General features: G+C 34.6%; 1 protein-coding gene across 10 annotated transcripts in view; it reads right to left on the bottom strand.

The window, feature by feature from the left end:
- Positions 1–502: 502 nt before the first annotated feature.
- Positions 503–16,760, bottom strand: part of NAALADL2 (N-acetylated alpha-linked acidic dipeptidase like 2) — a 1,131,941-nt gene continuing 1,115,683 nt past the window's right edge. For all 10 annotated transcript variants that reach the window (XM_087440003.1, XM_087440001.1, XM_087440004.1 and 7 more), the window contains one exon: positions 503–8,113. In XM_087440003.1, the coding sequence (XP_087296129.1) occupies positions 7,915–8,113 (199 nt within the window). In that variant the 3' untranslated portion in view covers positions 503–7,914. The remainder of the gene's footprint in view (positions 8,114–16,760) is intronic.

Raw genomic sequence — 16,760 nt, forward strand, 5'->3', positions numbered from 1 at the left:
TTGGCTGTGAAGTCCTAGAAGGTAAAAGAATGCTAATCATTTTTGTACCTCTAGCACTTAATACAGTGCCTGGCCTAGAATAGGCTCTCAGCAAATATTTGATGATTGAATAAATGAGTGAAATCTGCTACATCGTGCAAATCGAGATCCCTTTTTGTGTGATAAATAACTGACAGCATTTTTTAGAGTAAATTGCAGGAAACAAAACTCTTTAGCACTGGAGTTGATACAGATACTGTAACTTAAGGTTAAAACCTGGCACAAGCTGCAAACCTAAATGGCCCAATGTGAGAACCGCACGTTTGAGAAAAGAATGGAAGGCAAAGAAAAAGATAATAAAACCTTACAGAATGTTCCCTGAATAAGGCTTATTCTTACTTGGGTGTAACACACGACATATAAATTCATTAATAATGCATAATAATAACAAATTCATTTTGCATATTTAAAATATCATATATCTTGCCATAACAAAACACAGTATAGCAATGATTTTCACCTGTATTTAATATTTTTTAAATGGGTGTTTTAAACATTACCATTTCACTGTACATATTCATTGCATTTATGAATCAGAACATATTTCTTAAAAGATGCCTTCATTTCATAGTACTATGTTTTCAATTATGTGCAAATATTTAAGCAACTGAAATATAAAACATTCACCCATATTGTTGGATGAATGGGATGTGGTATCCCAATCCATTTTCTGTCACTCCAAATCACAACATACTTTCCTAAGTAATGTGCATATTGAGTCATGGGAGTAATACATAAAAAGTTGTAAAATAAACTGAGATCACATCTGGGCTAAATATAGAAAGCACTAAATTCCTGATGGCCATCCACACATTATAGAAATTAGACATTCAACCCTATATAGTAATTAAAGAACTACAGACATAAGCCTCTAAATCAATGTCATTAAAATCAATCACAACAAAGACAATGACAATGAAAATTTCTGTACAATGAAAAGATTTCTGAATCACAGATGATAATCAAATTATTTTGAACAATGTTCAACTCTATAACAGTTCAGTGCAATTTATTAATTGGAACACTCCTTGCGAGATATTTGTTTTTAATTGAAGCAAATTTAATTGGAGAGATTGTCCTCCAAATTTTATCCCAAGTTAATTTATAAATCTTCTCCTGCTCATTGCCATTCTTTATTTTAGGGCTATATTTTTTATTGTAATACAATTGAAAAATTTTATTTGTTATAAAATTGTATACATCTAAATATTTCTACTCTGCAGATATGATTTAAAAAAATGCACGGTATATATTAACATTCCAAACACATATATGAAACTATTATCAAAATGATGTTCTGATTTTTCTAGTTGTCTATAAAAACAAATTAGCCCTTCAAAGTGTCCTGGAAAGCTTTTTTCTTTTCTGAATACAATTCTATTCATATTCTCCAAGTAGCAGTTCGAATACGTGGGATATATTTGCCATTAAACATTTCTGTGTTAAAACTAAACACTAAATCACCTAATAGAGTCCTATCTCAGCTTCTAAGTGGAATTATTTATAACATCTTTGGAATATAATTACATGAACTACACTTAACCATCTGGGCATTTTGCTTCCTGCAGACAACTTGCAATAGTGTAGTAAAATATTTTGTGTGTTTGTTTTTCATTAAACAGATATGATAAAATCGATACTTTATCGGGTAATAGCATTTTTTTTGACTTGCAGAGTAAGGTAGCCCATTTGCAGCAGCTTGATATAAAAGTAAATAAATAATAATTATTAATATGAATAAAACTACTGCATATAGTGAAAGCATGATTCAACAATGGCTAACAATTTGCCAACATAAAGAACACTCCAAATTGTGTCCATCTGCATGATGACATATTGAATCAAGATTCTTCGAATCAGTTGAAGAGTTATATACTTACTGAGCAGGAGAGAAAATTAAATAATTACAGATTTTGATTGAAAAATATATGTAGGTCATTACAATAGAGACTCTCACTCCACTTCTCTAACTAAGCTTCCTTTCAGATGCCAAGTTGGTAGTTTAATTAGAACAAAAGACCGACATTAACTTCAATGCAATATAATAATTCATAATAATGATTGTATATTAATCTCTTGAGCTTGCTGGAATGTAGCACATGACGTATGGCAGAGTACAGGCACCTGTGTGGTCCTCTGGGGACTGAGGTGGTGCATATTAATTAGCCCCTGGAAAATAAAATCTGTTTCCCTCTGAGAAAAGCTACCTCAGTGTTTATTGGCTTAAGACATCAAAGGAATTAGGCGAATACTGTTAGGGTCTGCCTATACTCATTAAAGCTTTGTGCAGATGGAGGCACTGAAGCCACAGCTCCTGAGTTAATTCTGGAAAGAATCCTGCTTAAGAAATTAGAGTAGCCACACATTTCTTTGGCCTCAATGATTGGATTTGGGCTGAAAACATAAAATTGCCATTTTGGTTACAGAAAATTCTATAACTGTGTAATTCAAACATAAAATAATCTAACCAGAAACATATTAAAATTGGAAGCAGCTTCTTTTTCTTGAATGCTACCTGAAAGTGCCTCAATTTAATCCTTTGCTTTGTAAATTCAGATACAATCTGAATATGAGATTATAAACGTCTCTAAGAAATATGTCATCTTACACTAAGCAGAGTGGAAAGATTCTTGGCAGTCCCAGGCATGCTAAAGGCACTTCAGTGTACCACTTCAAAGGATAATGAAAGGTATTATGGAAATAAAACTCTGGCTGATTAACAGATAAATGTATATTGAGACGAATAGACCTTAAAACTACTTTCTCAGGGTAAAAAAAAAAAAGCCTGATCCCATTGCTAGAGTATGCTTAGAAAAACAGAAAATTGAGTGGACATGGTGATGACCATAAAAACTACATTTAAAAAATTTCTTTTGCAACTCTTCTTCTTTCAAATTCTCGTCACTTGAAATTCTGAATCACATAAAACAAACTCACTTAACTGAAAAGTATTTGCACTTAATGGAGTGCTTAGAACTCTGTGAAGTTTTTTAAGATCTTTCAGAATAGCAGGTTCTAATGAGGCTTTTTTAAGCTAGCAATTTAAACTCACACAAGAAATACAGATTCACTCATGCAGCTAAGCAGAATGTTTCTTTTCACAAATATCACATTGTTTTTTCCCCTGGGTTGCATCCATGCTCCTGTGATGGAACTGTTATGTTGCTGACATAATTATTGGAATATGTGGACCTGTTTCCCTTCCGCTCAACACATGGATTGGCAGTTTAAAGTACTTCTTTTCTATTGAGGGAATGTGCGGCTAAGGCACATTTAAACAGCATATTAAACCAATGAGATGACAGTGTGCTACGCTGAGAGTAAGCTCAACTCTCGGAGTAATTAATTAGACCTACCACAGAATGTCTCTTGAGAACATTTTTGGCTAGGTCTACCAATTTATTGTGCAAATGATTATAGTTTTACATTTGAGGCAAAGATGCTGACTCATCATTAGGTAGATGGTAACAAATAATTGTTTATTTTTATAACACTTATCTTTCCAACGGGGAAACCTATTGTATGCTATGTATTATTTAATTTAAAAAGTCAGTTAGTTATTCTGAGTTTTTAAGGATGATATAAAACAGTGGTTGTCAATCCCAGCACCTGTTTTTGTTCTTTTTTTCAGTGAAATTATAGGCATTTTGAGGAGGAAATTGTGAGATATTTGGCTTCTGGTCTCTTTTCACTATTTTACATCGAGTTGTCATGATATTCTACAATGGCGCACTTATTTTTAATGCTCTTATAGATATCTTCTAATTTATCTGCGTATGTACACCATCATTGGGGTGGGCTACCATCATAAGTAATGACGTAATTTGTTTCTTCAAACTCCTTCGTTAAACCAGTGAAGTGGCAGCCTACACAGTCTGATCAGTTGTGCAGACATACATTAAAATTTTTAATTATATCACTTTTTCTAACCAAAAGATTCTTCTGATGTTTTCTGCAGCACTCAGTGTGAACACAAGGCTGGATACCAGAGGGCCCAGCAGAGAAACATACCTCAGCCATTTTTATTAGCTGTGGAACTTTGGACAAGTCACTCAACCAAGTTTCCTCATTTTTTAAAATGGATTTTTGTGAGAATTCAATTAGAAAAAACAAAACAATTAGAAAAAGTCTAGAACAGTACCTGACATGTAGCAGGCACAGATATTAACTGCATCTGCATCCTTTTCCTTTCTTTTTTTTTTTTTGTGAGGAAGATTAGCCCTGAGCTAACATCCGATGCCAATCCTCCTCTTTTTGCTGAGGAAGACTGGCCCTAGGCTAACATCCGTGCCCATCTTCCTCTATATGGGACGCCACCACAGCATGGCTTGACAAGCGATGCATCAGTGCACACCCAGGATCCGAACCCTGTGAACCCCAGGCAGCTGAAGCGGAGAGCACGCACTAGACCGCTATGCCACCAGGCCGGCCCCCCATGCATCCTTTTTTTGAGAGATACAATGATTAGTCTCTTTTTTTTTAAATGGTGCCATTAATAGCAAAGCTTTAGGTACCTCTTTTTATTGTGACTCTTCAATTTATTTAGATGCATCGCCAAATAATGTTTTCTCGGGACCCAGGACTAACATAGATTAGAAATTCTTAAACTTCAGTGTGCTTAAGGATCATCTGGGAAATTTTACTGAAGACGAAGTTTCCTAGACCTCACTCCCCCAAATACACATTTTGAGAAACACTGATTTAATATAGAGCTAAAATGTCCTCGCATAAAAGCACTTTACTCAATGCCCTCCTTCCTGACTTCTGGTGCCATGTAGAGACTCTCCCCGTCCCCCCAAGGACCCAGTCTTTGTGTTCTTGCCTGGATTCCCTGGGACAGTTGTTGGTCAGGTATAGTCAGAGACCCAGCTAGTCCTTAATCAAAAGCAGTGATTCCAGCCCGTACAGCATCTGATAGAACGACTGGTTACATAGAATGCCCTGGAAAAGATCATTTATAACCCTAGCACCTCAGGGAGAGAGCTGGATATATTGCATGAAAAAGCAGAGAAGCTTAAATTCCAGGAGAGCTTTTGCTACTAAGTAAATATGTGACTATATCCAAGTTCCTTAATCTCTTTGGCTTCAGTTACTGCATCCGATGAGGGTGATGATGCTTTCCCTGGCTGAAGGTAACAGCTGAGAGCTTAGACTGGAATGTCTCAGGCTTCCTTTTGACTCCAGAATCTATGCTTTTCCACAAAGGGCAGTGTACCCTTCCTGAACCCAAATTTCAGGGGTGCACATTTGCCACGTTTTCTTGGGAGAATAACCATTTATGATTCACTGTGTCCTGGCACAATTCCATGTATGAAGGAGTATGAGAAGTACCAGGCACCCAGATGTCTCAGTAACAATTTAAACCTACTACCAATTCACCAAAAACACTTGTTATTAACTTGCATAGAATTTTATTTACTTGGATCTATTGGGGAAAAAATTAAAATAATATAATAATAAGATATTATATATATATAATTAATATATAATAAAATAATATAAATTTGGAGGAACCCATACCATAGCAGTAATATTCCTAGTTAAGGGGTTTGTTGCAGTCAAAGATATAAAGCAGCATCTATAGAATTGGTGGACATCTGTTTGAACTATAATTTAGCTTCTTCACATAATCTCTTAAATAGACTAATAAAAACATGTTAGTCCATGGTTAACTTCAGTTTTCAAATAGCATGTTAATTTAGATGTGAAGAATACATAATATTGAGATTTTCATCTGTGCAATGTGGTTTACCTAGGTACACAACCTTTGAACAAAAAGTACAAATATATTTTGTGCTCTCAATGCTCTTACAGACTAAGAGAGTGAATTTACTTAGGATTTTGCTCTAAGATGATAAACTACCAAACTTATAATTACTTGTTTTTGTTTGTTTTAAATTCAACTCCAAATGAAGAACTAGAATGAACACATTGAAGCTTGATTAAATATTTAAGATCCTTTGGTATAAAGCATTCTATGATTCGTGCCTCACTTGTGTTCCCACCTCTTTTCTGTTGTTGATTTCTGTGGAGCAACAGAGGGCACTGACGTTGAGGTGCACAGGAACCTGGTCCCTTTAGTTCTTTCCTGTAGACGCTCCTCAACGTGCAAATATTTTCAAACAAGTACATTGGTTTAAAAAAAAATTGTAAGGTAGTTTCATTTCTCATGTAAAAATATGTGCACACAGGCAATTCAGATGAAAATGGATTTCTGCTTGAATTATCTAGCTAATTGCCTCAATTCTCTTCTTTGCCTTGAGCGTATAAACATTACTTATGGTAGGAACAGCTGACCCTTATAAATCAATTAATCAATACTGATTAATTCTTTCCCCTCAACTTTAGCTTTCCTTTAAACTAAGATTAGGTTTATGCTCATCCATAAAAAGTGAAGACTTTCTTAGACATACAGGCACTGTCTGTAATGTTGCTTTAGTGGTGTATAATGGGGAAATGCATTTGCATGTTGTGTTAGGTAGAGAAAATTCACATGAAATAGTCTGAAGATATGTTTCCTGAGAGGAATTGCTTTATTCAATACCAGAAGAATGTTTCTAAAGGTAAGCTAAAAGTTTAAACTATCACCTAATAGAGTTCTAGGGTTGTAGGGAATAGTGGATGCTAGGGCCATTCAATGACAATATCGTTATGAAAAACTTCATTTCCCACAAGAGAGGAATTGAAGCATGGGAAAGACACAGTCTTATAGCAACACTGTATTTTCTGCACAAAATTCTGCATGAATATTTTCTATGTTTTCAACTTCATTACAATCAAGGATAAAGAAGGAAAAAATATCAAAAGTTTCTTCACAGAATTAAGGAAATTTTTATTGATCAAAACAACTGTTTCTTTCATAGTAAGTCCTTTTTGTCAGTGGCAGAAACAGCAATTTGATGCTTTTAAAGATATTTGGGTTTTCAAAAAGAAACTTTGTTACTTTCCTGTGGAAATTATATGGTATTCTGTGAAAACTGCCTTACAGCAACGAGTTTCAGAAAAGATACAAGAAGGAAGAGGAATGTGAGATGCTTTCATTTCGAGTAGTTAGGTTTCAGTGCTTCCAACAGAAACAACAGAAGAAGAAATAAGAAATATTTTGTCCCTCATAAGACATACATCACTCCTGAATTTTTTACAAAATCAACTGAGGCAAATTAGAGGTTTCAAAGCTAGTCACCTTATAAGTTGTTAGGAAAAAATTTGCATTTAAATTGCTCTGTGCAGCTACCTGGAGATTTTCCCCTGGAATGTTTATGGCTCTTTTTTTCATTAACACTTAAAAAAAAAAAAAAACAATTTCAGAACCAGTGTATTACTACATCTAGTTGTGTTACGAACAGGCACTTCATTTCGTAAAATAGAAACATTCAAAGTGGTTTTGGTCAACCAATCACTTGGTCAGAATACTTGAATTCTTCATATTGAATACTTAATAGTGAAGTTAATCTGAAACCACATTAACTCTCCATTTCCATTACAGAAATTAGGTCATTAACAGCTCTAACACAGGGAATAACTTCTGTTCCTATGTGTTTTATCCATAGGAGTGAAGATTGTCCAGAAATTCTTGGAACTTTTCCCCCAAAATATTTTATATATATAAAAATACAGCAGATTTCTTTTTAATAGATAAATCTTAAGTATTATTTCAATAACTTGCTTTTACATATTCAGAAATTATATATAAGAAAAATATTAAATGTGCAAAATGCTCTTTTCATATGTACATTAAAAAATACAATGTAATAATAGCTTTAGACTTGTATAAAAAGCCATGGGGGGGGAGTCTTCAATCTCAGAAAATCTGGTTATATTAGAGCTTTTGCTTAAGGAATTGTAAACAAACTTTTTAAAATGTTGAGAGTTGTCTCAGTTCTTTCCAACCAAGACACTCTCGAACACATCAAGTCCTGCTTTGAAGTAAACCTGAGCTGAATTAATGCTGTTCAACACCTCTGACAGGACTTCTTGAAGGGTCTCATTTGATGGAAGTGACTTGCAGTGTTCCGAAGCCTCCAGGAGTATTGAAAACTGGCTTTTCTTCTCATCAAGGTGGTATAGGATATTTCTAAAAAGAAATACGAAATGCATAAATGTTTTATACACAATGCTATTTTCACATCAAACATTGTAATGAATATTTCCAAGAAACAGTGATGTTTGCAATAAATAAAGAAGAAATTTAAAAACACAGTATCATTTTTCAATCTCTAATGAATTAATGGATGTGGACATTGATCATCAAAAGTGTCCCATAGTGATGAAAGAGAGAATCAGACACTGTGTGCCTCCTGACGGAAGTACACAGTACTATCTATGAAATAGAATAAAGTAGTTTTGCTTAAAAAAAAAATTGAATCTGAATCTGATGAAGCTTCTAAATCTAATTGCTAATAAATATGAGGGACAGAGAAATAAGTTAAATGATACCACAGTGTGTCATCAGCAAAATAGACTGTGGGAAACTCTATAGGACAAATGACCCAGTTTATTCAACAAATAAATTGCAATAAAAATAGGTGAAGGAGGAAGCTCTAGACCAGGGTTTCTCAACCTTACACTATTGACATTTGAGGCTGGATTATTCTTTATTGTGGCAGCTGTCCCGTGCACTGATGGAAGCTTAGTAATATCCCTAGCCTCTACCCACTAGATACCAGGAGCTCCCCTCCTTTAGTTGTAGTATAACAGAATACCGTTGACAGGGTGGCTTAAACAACAAATGTTTATTTCTACAGTCCTGAAGACCGGAAGTCCGAGATCAGCGTGCCAGCATGGTCAGGTTCTTGGTGAGAAGCCTCTGCCTGGTTATATTCTCACACTGCCTTCCTTGGTGCATGCACACAGAGAGAGAGGTCCTGTGTCTTCTCCTCTTTGATAGGAGCTTTAGTCTCACCATGAGAGCCCACCTGCCTGACCAAATCTAATCTTAATTACTTCCCAAAGGCCCCACCTCTAAATACCATCACATTAGGGTTAAGGTTTTAACATACATATTTTGGGAGGACACAAACATTCATTCCATAGCAGTTGTGAAGACCAAAAATGTCTCCAGACTGTCAAAATTGTCCCTTAAAGGGCAAAATTACCCCTAATTGAGAACTACTGCTTTAGATTAAAAGACACATATCAACTAGTCACAAAGTATAGACTTTACTAGGTCTTTATTGAAACAAACTGTTTAAAAATGAGAAGTAGTGCAAAATTTAATCCTAACTGAAAATTTGTTAATATTAGGGAATTGTTAATATTTTAGGTGATAATGGTATCATCAGTATGTTTTCAAAAAGTATCCTTATCTTCTGGAAATACATACAGTAATATTTTCAAATGAAAGGTTATCATGTCTGGCTTTTGCTTCAAAATATTTAAGAGGAAACAGGAGAGTAGAGCTGTGGACGGTATAGGTGGAAAAAGATCGTTAATAATTGTTGAAACTGGATAATACAATTCATTATACTATTTTCTCCTCTTTTGTGTATATTTGACATTTAGAATACCACCTTCTCATAAATGTGGAGTGTGTAATAAGACGGTGCCCTGAAATTCATCCAAATTTCTGAGAAAGAGGAATTTGCCCTTGGGCAAGTCTCAAGCGGTTCCTTTTCTTCATTGATAGATAGAAAGAGATGCATTTTGTCAGAAGACTATGGATTATTGCATCATTTGACTTATTCCCAATTCAAACTAGCTGAAACAGCTGAAATTCCATGCTCTAATAAGAAAGGCAGATGTAAATAATTAAAAGACAGTTGTCTAATTGTCGTACCAGAAATGTAAGGTCTAGTGATAGCAGATGAAGGATTGCCACAGGGAAAGTCCAAAAAAAAGTTCATAATGGAAACTATTTAAATTTCATTTTGAAGGATGATGGGAATTACCAGTTACAAAGTTTTAGGAAAGGAAACAAGCTAGAAAGCAGAGACAGCACCCTATGCAGGAGGAATAGCACATGCAAAGGTATAAATTTATAAAACAGCTTGGTGTTCTCTGTGGATCAAGGCCAGCATTTCTGTGTGAACACACTGCAAGGCCAGAGTGGGCAGCTAGAATGGAAGGGCTGGGAGAGCAAGCCATGCCATCACATAGGGCTTTTCACACCAAGCTAAGGAGATGACACTTTCCCTTATGGACAATTGGAAACTAGTAAAAGGTTTTAAGCAAGAGAGAAAGGTTATTAGATTTTATTTTGGAATAATCACTTTGGTTGTAATATAAAGCTGGGAGAAACACTTAGTTCAGATGAAAGGTGACAAACATGTGAGTTACACAGTGACAGTTAAGCGTGAGAAGATGGAGTGAGGGCCACAGTACAAAATTTAATCAATTCCTATTTTTCCCTAGTGCTAATCTCAGTTTTATATAGAGTTCTAGATCATGGTTACCTATCTAATCAACCTCAGCCTCTCCTGTCCTTCCCACTCTGTGCTCTGTGGTGGTGAATGGACACTGAAATCCACCTCATCACTCATGCCAGAACCTGCAAGTCATCTCTTTCCCTTATATATACACTGGTTTCTGATGATCTCCATCTCTAAAGATGGAGAAGAAAAGTCTTTATCTTTTCAATGTCTTTTTTTCTCTGTTGTAGAATCCTGATCCCTATCCATTCAAGGATATGTTGTGATATCATTGCTTTACATGTCAGGGTTGAGAAATATGGTACTTCTTTATCAGGTCTAATTTAGTGTTGTGAACATAGGAGGTCTTCAATCATGGTGATTTAATTTACTTAAATTTTTATCAGGCTTAGTTTAGTGATGGAGACTTAGTAGACTCTCAATAATGTCAGTGTAAATTATATCAATTCAGGTTATTTTGCACTTTAAGCATTAACTAATTTAAGAATAACAGATTTCATGTCTTTGGAGAAAAATTTCAGTTGACTATGAGTACATTGGAATACATTGGAGTCAGTGGCAATGGGGTAGAAGATCCTTAAATTCAGAGGTTATTTCAATGATTTTTCAAAACAGATGATTTGAAATGGGAACTATCCCTAATAATCCAATATGCTGATCTTTGTGCCTATGAGTAAACTCAGCATTGTATGAATTAAACAGAGTAGTGCAAGAAAGATATTCTCTAGATCTAAACACTCAAATTCAGGTATAATCTTAGTGTCAACACAAATAATCCATAACCAATCTATAAATCAAAATTGGGGTGAGTTCATTATGAGCCAACCCTGAGGAACATATAGCCCGGGAGAGTCCTTTCACAAAGGAATGGAGCACTCCAAAGAAGTGGGATGTAGAGAGTGGTTATATACCGTGAAAGAGCACGCACCACATATGATAGGAATGTCCCTTTTACAATAGTCACGAGAGATTGCTTTGGCAGCACAGCAATTCAGTGAACACAGGAGGTCAGTGGTCAAAAGGGGAGAGCAGAAGGTCAGCAATTAATCCTTAGTTTAGGGAGAGATGCTTATCCTTAAAGAAATGCTGAAGTGGGGAAAGTTACATCCTTATCTTTAAGGGCATTGTTCTTGTCTTTGGGACACAGTAAATATTTAAAGCAGATATACAATGCATGCTCAACAGGCCACATCAGACCCTTTTGGAAAAACAAGGTCAGGCCAAATTAGTTTTACACCAAATGGCTTCCTCATATACTCCAATATATCCTATTGCTTGTCATTTATTTATCATTAGTATTAAGAAACATACTCTCTGGATATGAGAAGAAGAAAAACATCTTCCAAATGGAGTGGGAAGTGGGTTGTGCGCAAAGCTCTGATCGTGAGTGTACTATGAGAATTTGGATCTAGTTCCAGAAATAGAGCACTCTTTAAAATAGAGATTTCCCTTCTCCTATTCCCACAGTATTCATAAAAGTAAAGAGATTTTCAGAAGAAGCCATTAAACCACACTCAAGTAATCATATAAGCAATTATACGTGCATGCACGTATACATATGTATACATGTTTTTTTACATGTAAAAGTTAAGTTGTTTTGACTATATCAAAATGACTTAAACAAAATAATGAGAATTAGCAAAACATCTAATGAAAGTTTCCCCAAACATTACTTTTATTAGATTTATATTATTAAAGGAGGAAAAAATAAAAGAAACCAAATAATATAGAGGAAACTTGATACAACCAAGAAATTTTCCCAAATGGAGATGAAACTGCCTCAGATAGTCCCACATATTCTCCTACATGACAGAACCTACACAAAAGTTACCTTTTTCATGTTAACATAATCTTTCTTAATTTCTATTTTAAAAGAAAAGGAGTGCGTTTTTAGTGTCAGGATACCTATCAAACACATTTAAATTCATACTGAACCATTTAAACAAACAAACAAATATATATGATAAAAAATGGTTTAATAATTAAAGTATTTTGAGGATAAAAATAGTTTAAAATATATTTTAATTATTCAATCATTTAAAAATTACTCTTTTGTAGATAACTTATACTGCTTTACCAATAAGAATAACTAAATTAATATAATAAACATATTTAGTCACCTTTCATAATATTCATAGTTTTGAATTCTCTTTCTCCACTTTATCAGTTTCATGTTTAATTATAAATCATTTCATGGTAAATATATTTCCAGAATTTAAGAGTGCAGTAGATATTTTCAAACACTGTACCAAATACTTCCATTTCTTGAAGGCATATTGCTCAGCATGCTGACAAACAAAAATATTATAATCTTTGTTATCCAGAACTGCCCATTAAATGAGCTGTGCCAATGCAATTAATATATTATGGGGAGCATGTTTAATGATTTTTGGGCTATTATAGTGACTTTTCCACATATTCAAAATCCACTGGCACAAAATATATTCCTACATACACATTCTATAGTTATTAAATGTTAAATATTATTAATATTCAATTCAATGATAAGATGTTATTAATAAAACATGCTTATAAAGGTTACAGGATTAATCCCTCAATGACAATTCATTTAAGCATGAGCACAGTCTCTAATATATTTATATAAAGTTTCAGGCATAACTACTATAAAATATCTAGAAGAGAGATAATGTGGAAGACTAAAAATACATTCTAAAAAGAATATTTAGGTCTAAAGCACAAGAAATACAATTACTGGTTGTTTTTTTAACTGCAAAGCAATACACATATTTCCTAAAGACCAATGCAATGGAGTCTGTAATGTGTCGACATTTGCTTTTCCTAACTAGTAAGCAACACAGTAACATACTTTTATAATGACTGTAAACAAGCTACGTGAATAGAAATGGATCTTTTTTTTGGTTTGTGCAAATCTACAAGGAGCTAAACACATTTTCCATATGCTACATGATTCAAGTAGTAGGCTGTGGCAAGCTTTTATGTAAGATAAACACTCATATCCATTTCTACCCAAATTGGATACAAATCAGCATAAAACTAGAGATGTTAAGATTCTCACTGAAGATAACTGACTAGGATTCTTTCATCATAATTTAAGAGAAAATCTTCATTTTGGGTAGCTGTTGATATAACTTAAGTTAGTTGATCTTTATTATAATAAAAGTTTTTCACTTTGATAGATCGCTTTACCTTAAAAACAAATTGGGGATAACAAAAATATCTTCTTTAAATTTTCATGAGAAGGATAATTTTTTCTACTGACTTTCAGAAGTAGCTTATCTTTTCCTATTTCTCTTTTGCATACCAAAAAACCATTTAACTTCCTGCTTACATAAAATAAATTTCTGTATTCGGAGTCCTTTTCCCAAAAAATATCATGATATTATTTTAATTTTAATATTTGAATGGAAGGCAAAAAAAAACCCAGCCATGTTTTTACATTTAATCACATGTATTTCCATATATTTCTTAGTTCTGAGAACTTTGTTACATAGTCAATCATTAACTCTAAGTACCCCAGGAGTACCTCTGGGGATTAAAACTATTTTTGTATCATTTTTTAATACGCAAATGCTTTTTAAATATTTCAATTAGATCAATGCTTCTGATGGAAATTTCTAAGTCAAAGCTTACATGAAATTCCCACATAATGTCACCAAAATTGAACCTCTGTTAAATGGAGTTAAGATTTCAACAATATATACTCCATCAGAGTACCCAAATATGTCTCTTCTTCTCAGTTATGGACCCATATTTTTCAGATTAGGGTAGACTGGGAATTGACCAAAAGCTAGTGTAGTGGAGGAAGAACTATTCCTCTACCTTCTAGGTCCTTCTGGCTGGTCTAAGAATTAAATTGGCATGAGACAGATTAACAGGAGAAAAATCAAACAAAGTTTAATAACATGCATACACGGGAGAAACTCAGAAAAACTGAGGAACTCACCAAAATGGCAGAAGCCACCAGCTTAAATCCCATTTTCAGCTAATGACAAAGGAGGATATTGGGGGTAGTGGTTTGGAACTTCAAAGGAGAGGAAGGCAATTCACATGAGGATGGAAAATCAAATGTTTAGTAAACAAATATTTGCTGGGCCATCTATAGACAATGTGACCTGAGAGGGAGAACCTTGATAAAAATGGGTTTAGCAAGGATCCTCCCAGTCTGCTACCCAGAGTTATCTACGGTGATGGCTTGTTCTGGAACAGGCCATCTATCTTAAATTCTTTTACGCAGTTAAGGGAAAGACCAAAGTTTCTTTCAGAGTCTTTTTTCCTTAAAAATAATCAAGCCAAAGAGACACATTTTGGGGTGGCAAATTCTGATCCCACGCTAGTCAAAAGGCACATGTCTGGCAGGAAAAAGAATGGAAAGAAAGTGAGAAAATATACTTGAAGAGTTTCCACGTCAAGAGTCTGTCCTTTACAACCACGGGGAATTAGATTCCTTAGTGAACCATTCTTGCTCTTACACACAACTGATTTAATCCAATTCAGAAAAGTTTCCTTGCAGAAAGAATCGACTGTGTTATTAATTCAATAAATCACCATCCTATTTGCATACACACAACATGTATCTCAGTACGGCATGTAGAGTCATCAGACCTAATTGAAATATTATTTAATTGAAATCATTTTAGTAGTTATCGTGTTTAAAGTAACATTAATTCCACCCTCATGCCTATCTTCCCTCATCTGTAACAATTTGGATCTTACAAATGTAATTCATACAGTCATCCTGACCCACACACAACACAAAGAGACTACTAAAGGAAAGTGTAATACATTATTGATGACACTAATGAAATTACAACACACATCACTCATTTTAATGGGTCTGTTTCAATGACACGTCATGGTGACCAGGACAGAGCAGTGCCAAACTCAGAAACCTAATTAATAAGTCCCAGCAGCAACAGTGAAGGAGATGAAGCATCTTTACTCAACCGGCAAATCTTTTCCACTCAACTAAAGCAAAGGAAAACTGAAGAAAATGAATTTTGAAACAAAAGCATCTAAAGTCTTCATAAGTCATTTCCTTGTGTGTGAATTAGCAAATTAATGATGGAAATGATGACTCTCTGTCCAATGTTCCTTCTTATATTCACAAATGGGCACAGGAGGCCACCCATTCTAAACTTGAATTAACATTTATTATACCCCACGTTGACAAACTCCTAAATGAAATCACTCTGAATAATAAGTCATGTCTTTCAAAATTGACTGGGAATACAAGCTGAAGGCAGACAGAACAGGCCAGCTCAATTTCTTACAATTGTTGCTAACTCTTTTTAAGGATTATACTAACTGTACTCCATAGTTAACAATGGATTGCTGTATTTATATTAACATTAGAAAAGATTATTTGACTTGGATACTATGAGATCCATGAGAATTTACAAGATACATGGTTGCCACTATTTATAGTACAAATATCCTTTCAGTTAAATTTGAATTTGGTCTATATTAGCAAAAGCAGAATGAGAATCAAGACCATTGTAGATATTGTCAAGCCATAAACTCACTCTGTATACAATTGAGGCTGAAAGACATGTGTGGTAGATCATTTACAAAAATGGCTACAATTATTCCTTTCCCTGTATGCAGGCCACTTCAAAATATGAGTTTGCAGCTCCTTCCACCAAGAGATGGAGTCTATTTCCCTACTTCGTGAATCTGGTTTGGCTTTAATATTTGCTTTGACCAATAGAATGTGGCACATTTGGTGAGCCTATGCCTCAAAAGGTTTTGTGTGCTTCCTGTCTTTCTCTGGAACCCTGCCAAGCCACCACGTGAACAATCCTGGATTAGCTTGCTAGAAAAAGAGAGAACTCATAGAGCAGAGAGGAGTTGTTCAGCTGAGGCCTTCCTGTACTAACTAGCCCCCAGCCAAGTTGGCAACAGAAGAGCTGGTTACAGATATAAACACAACCAAGAGATACCCAGCTCACCCACATCAGAAGAATCACCCATCTAGCTGGCAGTATTGAAGAATTATGGACAAATAAATAGGCGTTTTAAGCCACTAAACTTTGGGGTGATTTTCAATGGAGCAAAAGATAATTGATATAATTTGGTAGCGTTTTTCTTCCTTATGAGAAAGGAAGGGCTTAGGTTGGTATAGGCATCAGTTCTCTATTCTCTCAATACCATGGACAGACTACAATATATGATGTCGATTTGACAATTCTTTAAATGATTGGCTGAATTCAGAAGATGTTTCTGGAAAATCATGCCAAACAGTCCTCATGATGTATGCATTACAAAATTAGGATATCTGTGTTGAATCATTAGAAGTTTTAAAATTTGTTTCGAGTGACAGGTGGGATTTTTCCACTGAACAAAAAAAACAAGGTAACCATCACAGCATACTGT

The sequence above is a fragment of the Ceratotherium simum genome, chromosome 15, assembly GCF_057802395.1.
Source record: "Ceratotherium simum simum isolate JZ-2026a chromosome 15, ASM5780239v1, whole genome shotgun sequence".
Classification (NCBI taxonomy): Eukaryota; Metazoa; Chordata; class Mammalia; order Perissodactyla; family Rhinocerotidae; genus Ceratotherium; species Ceratotherium simum.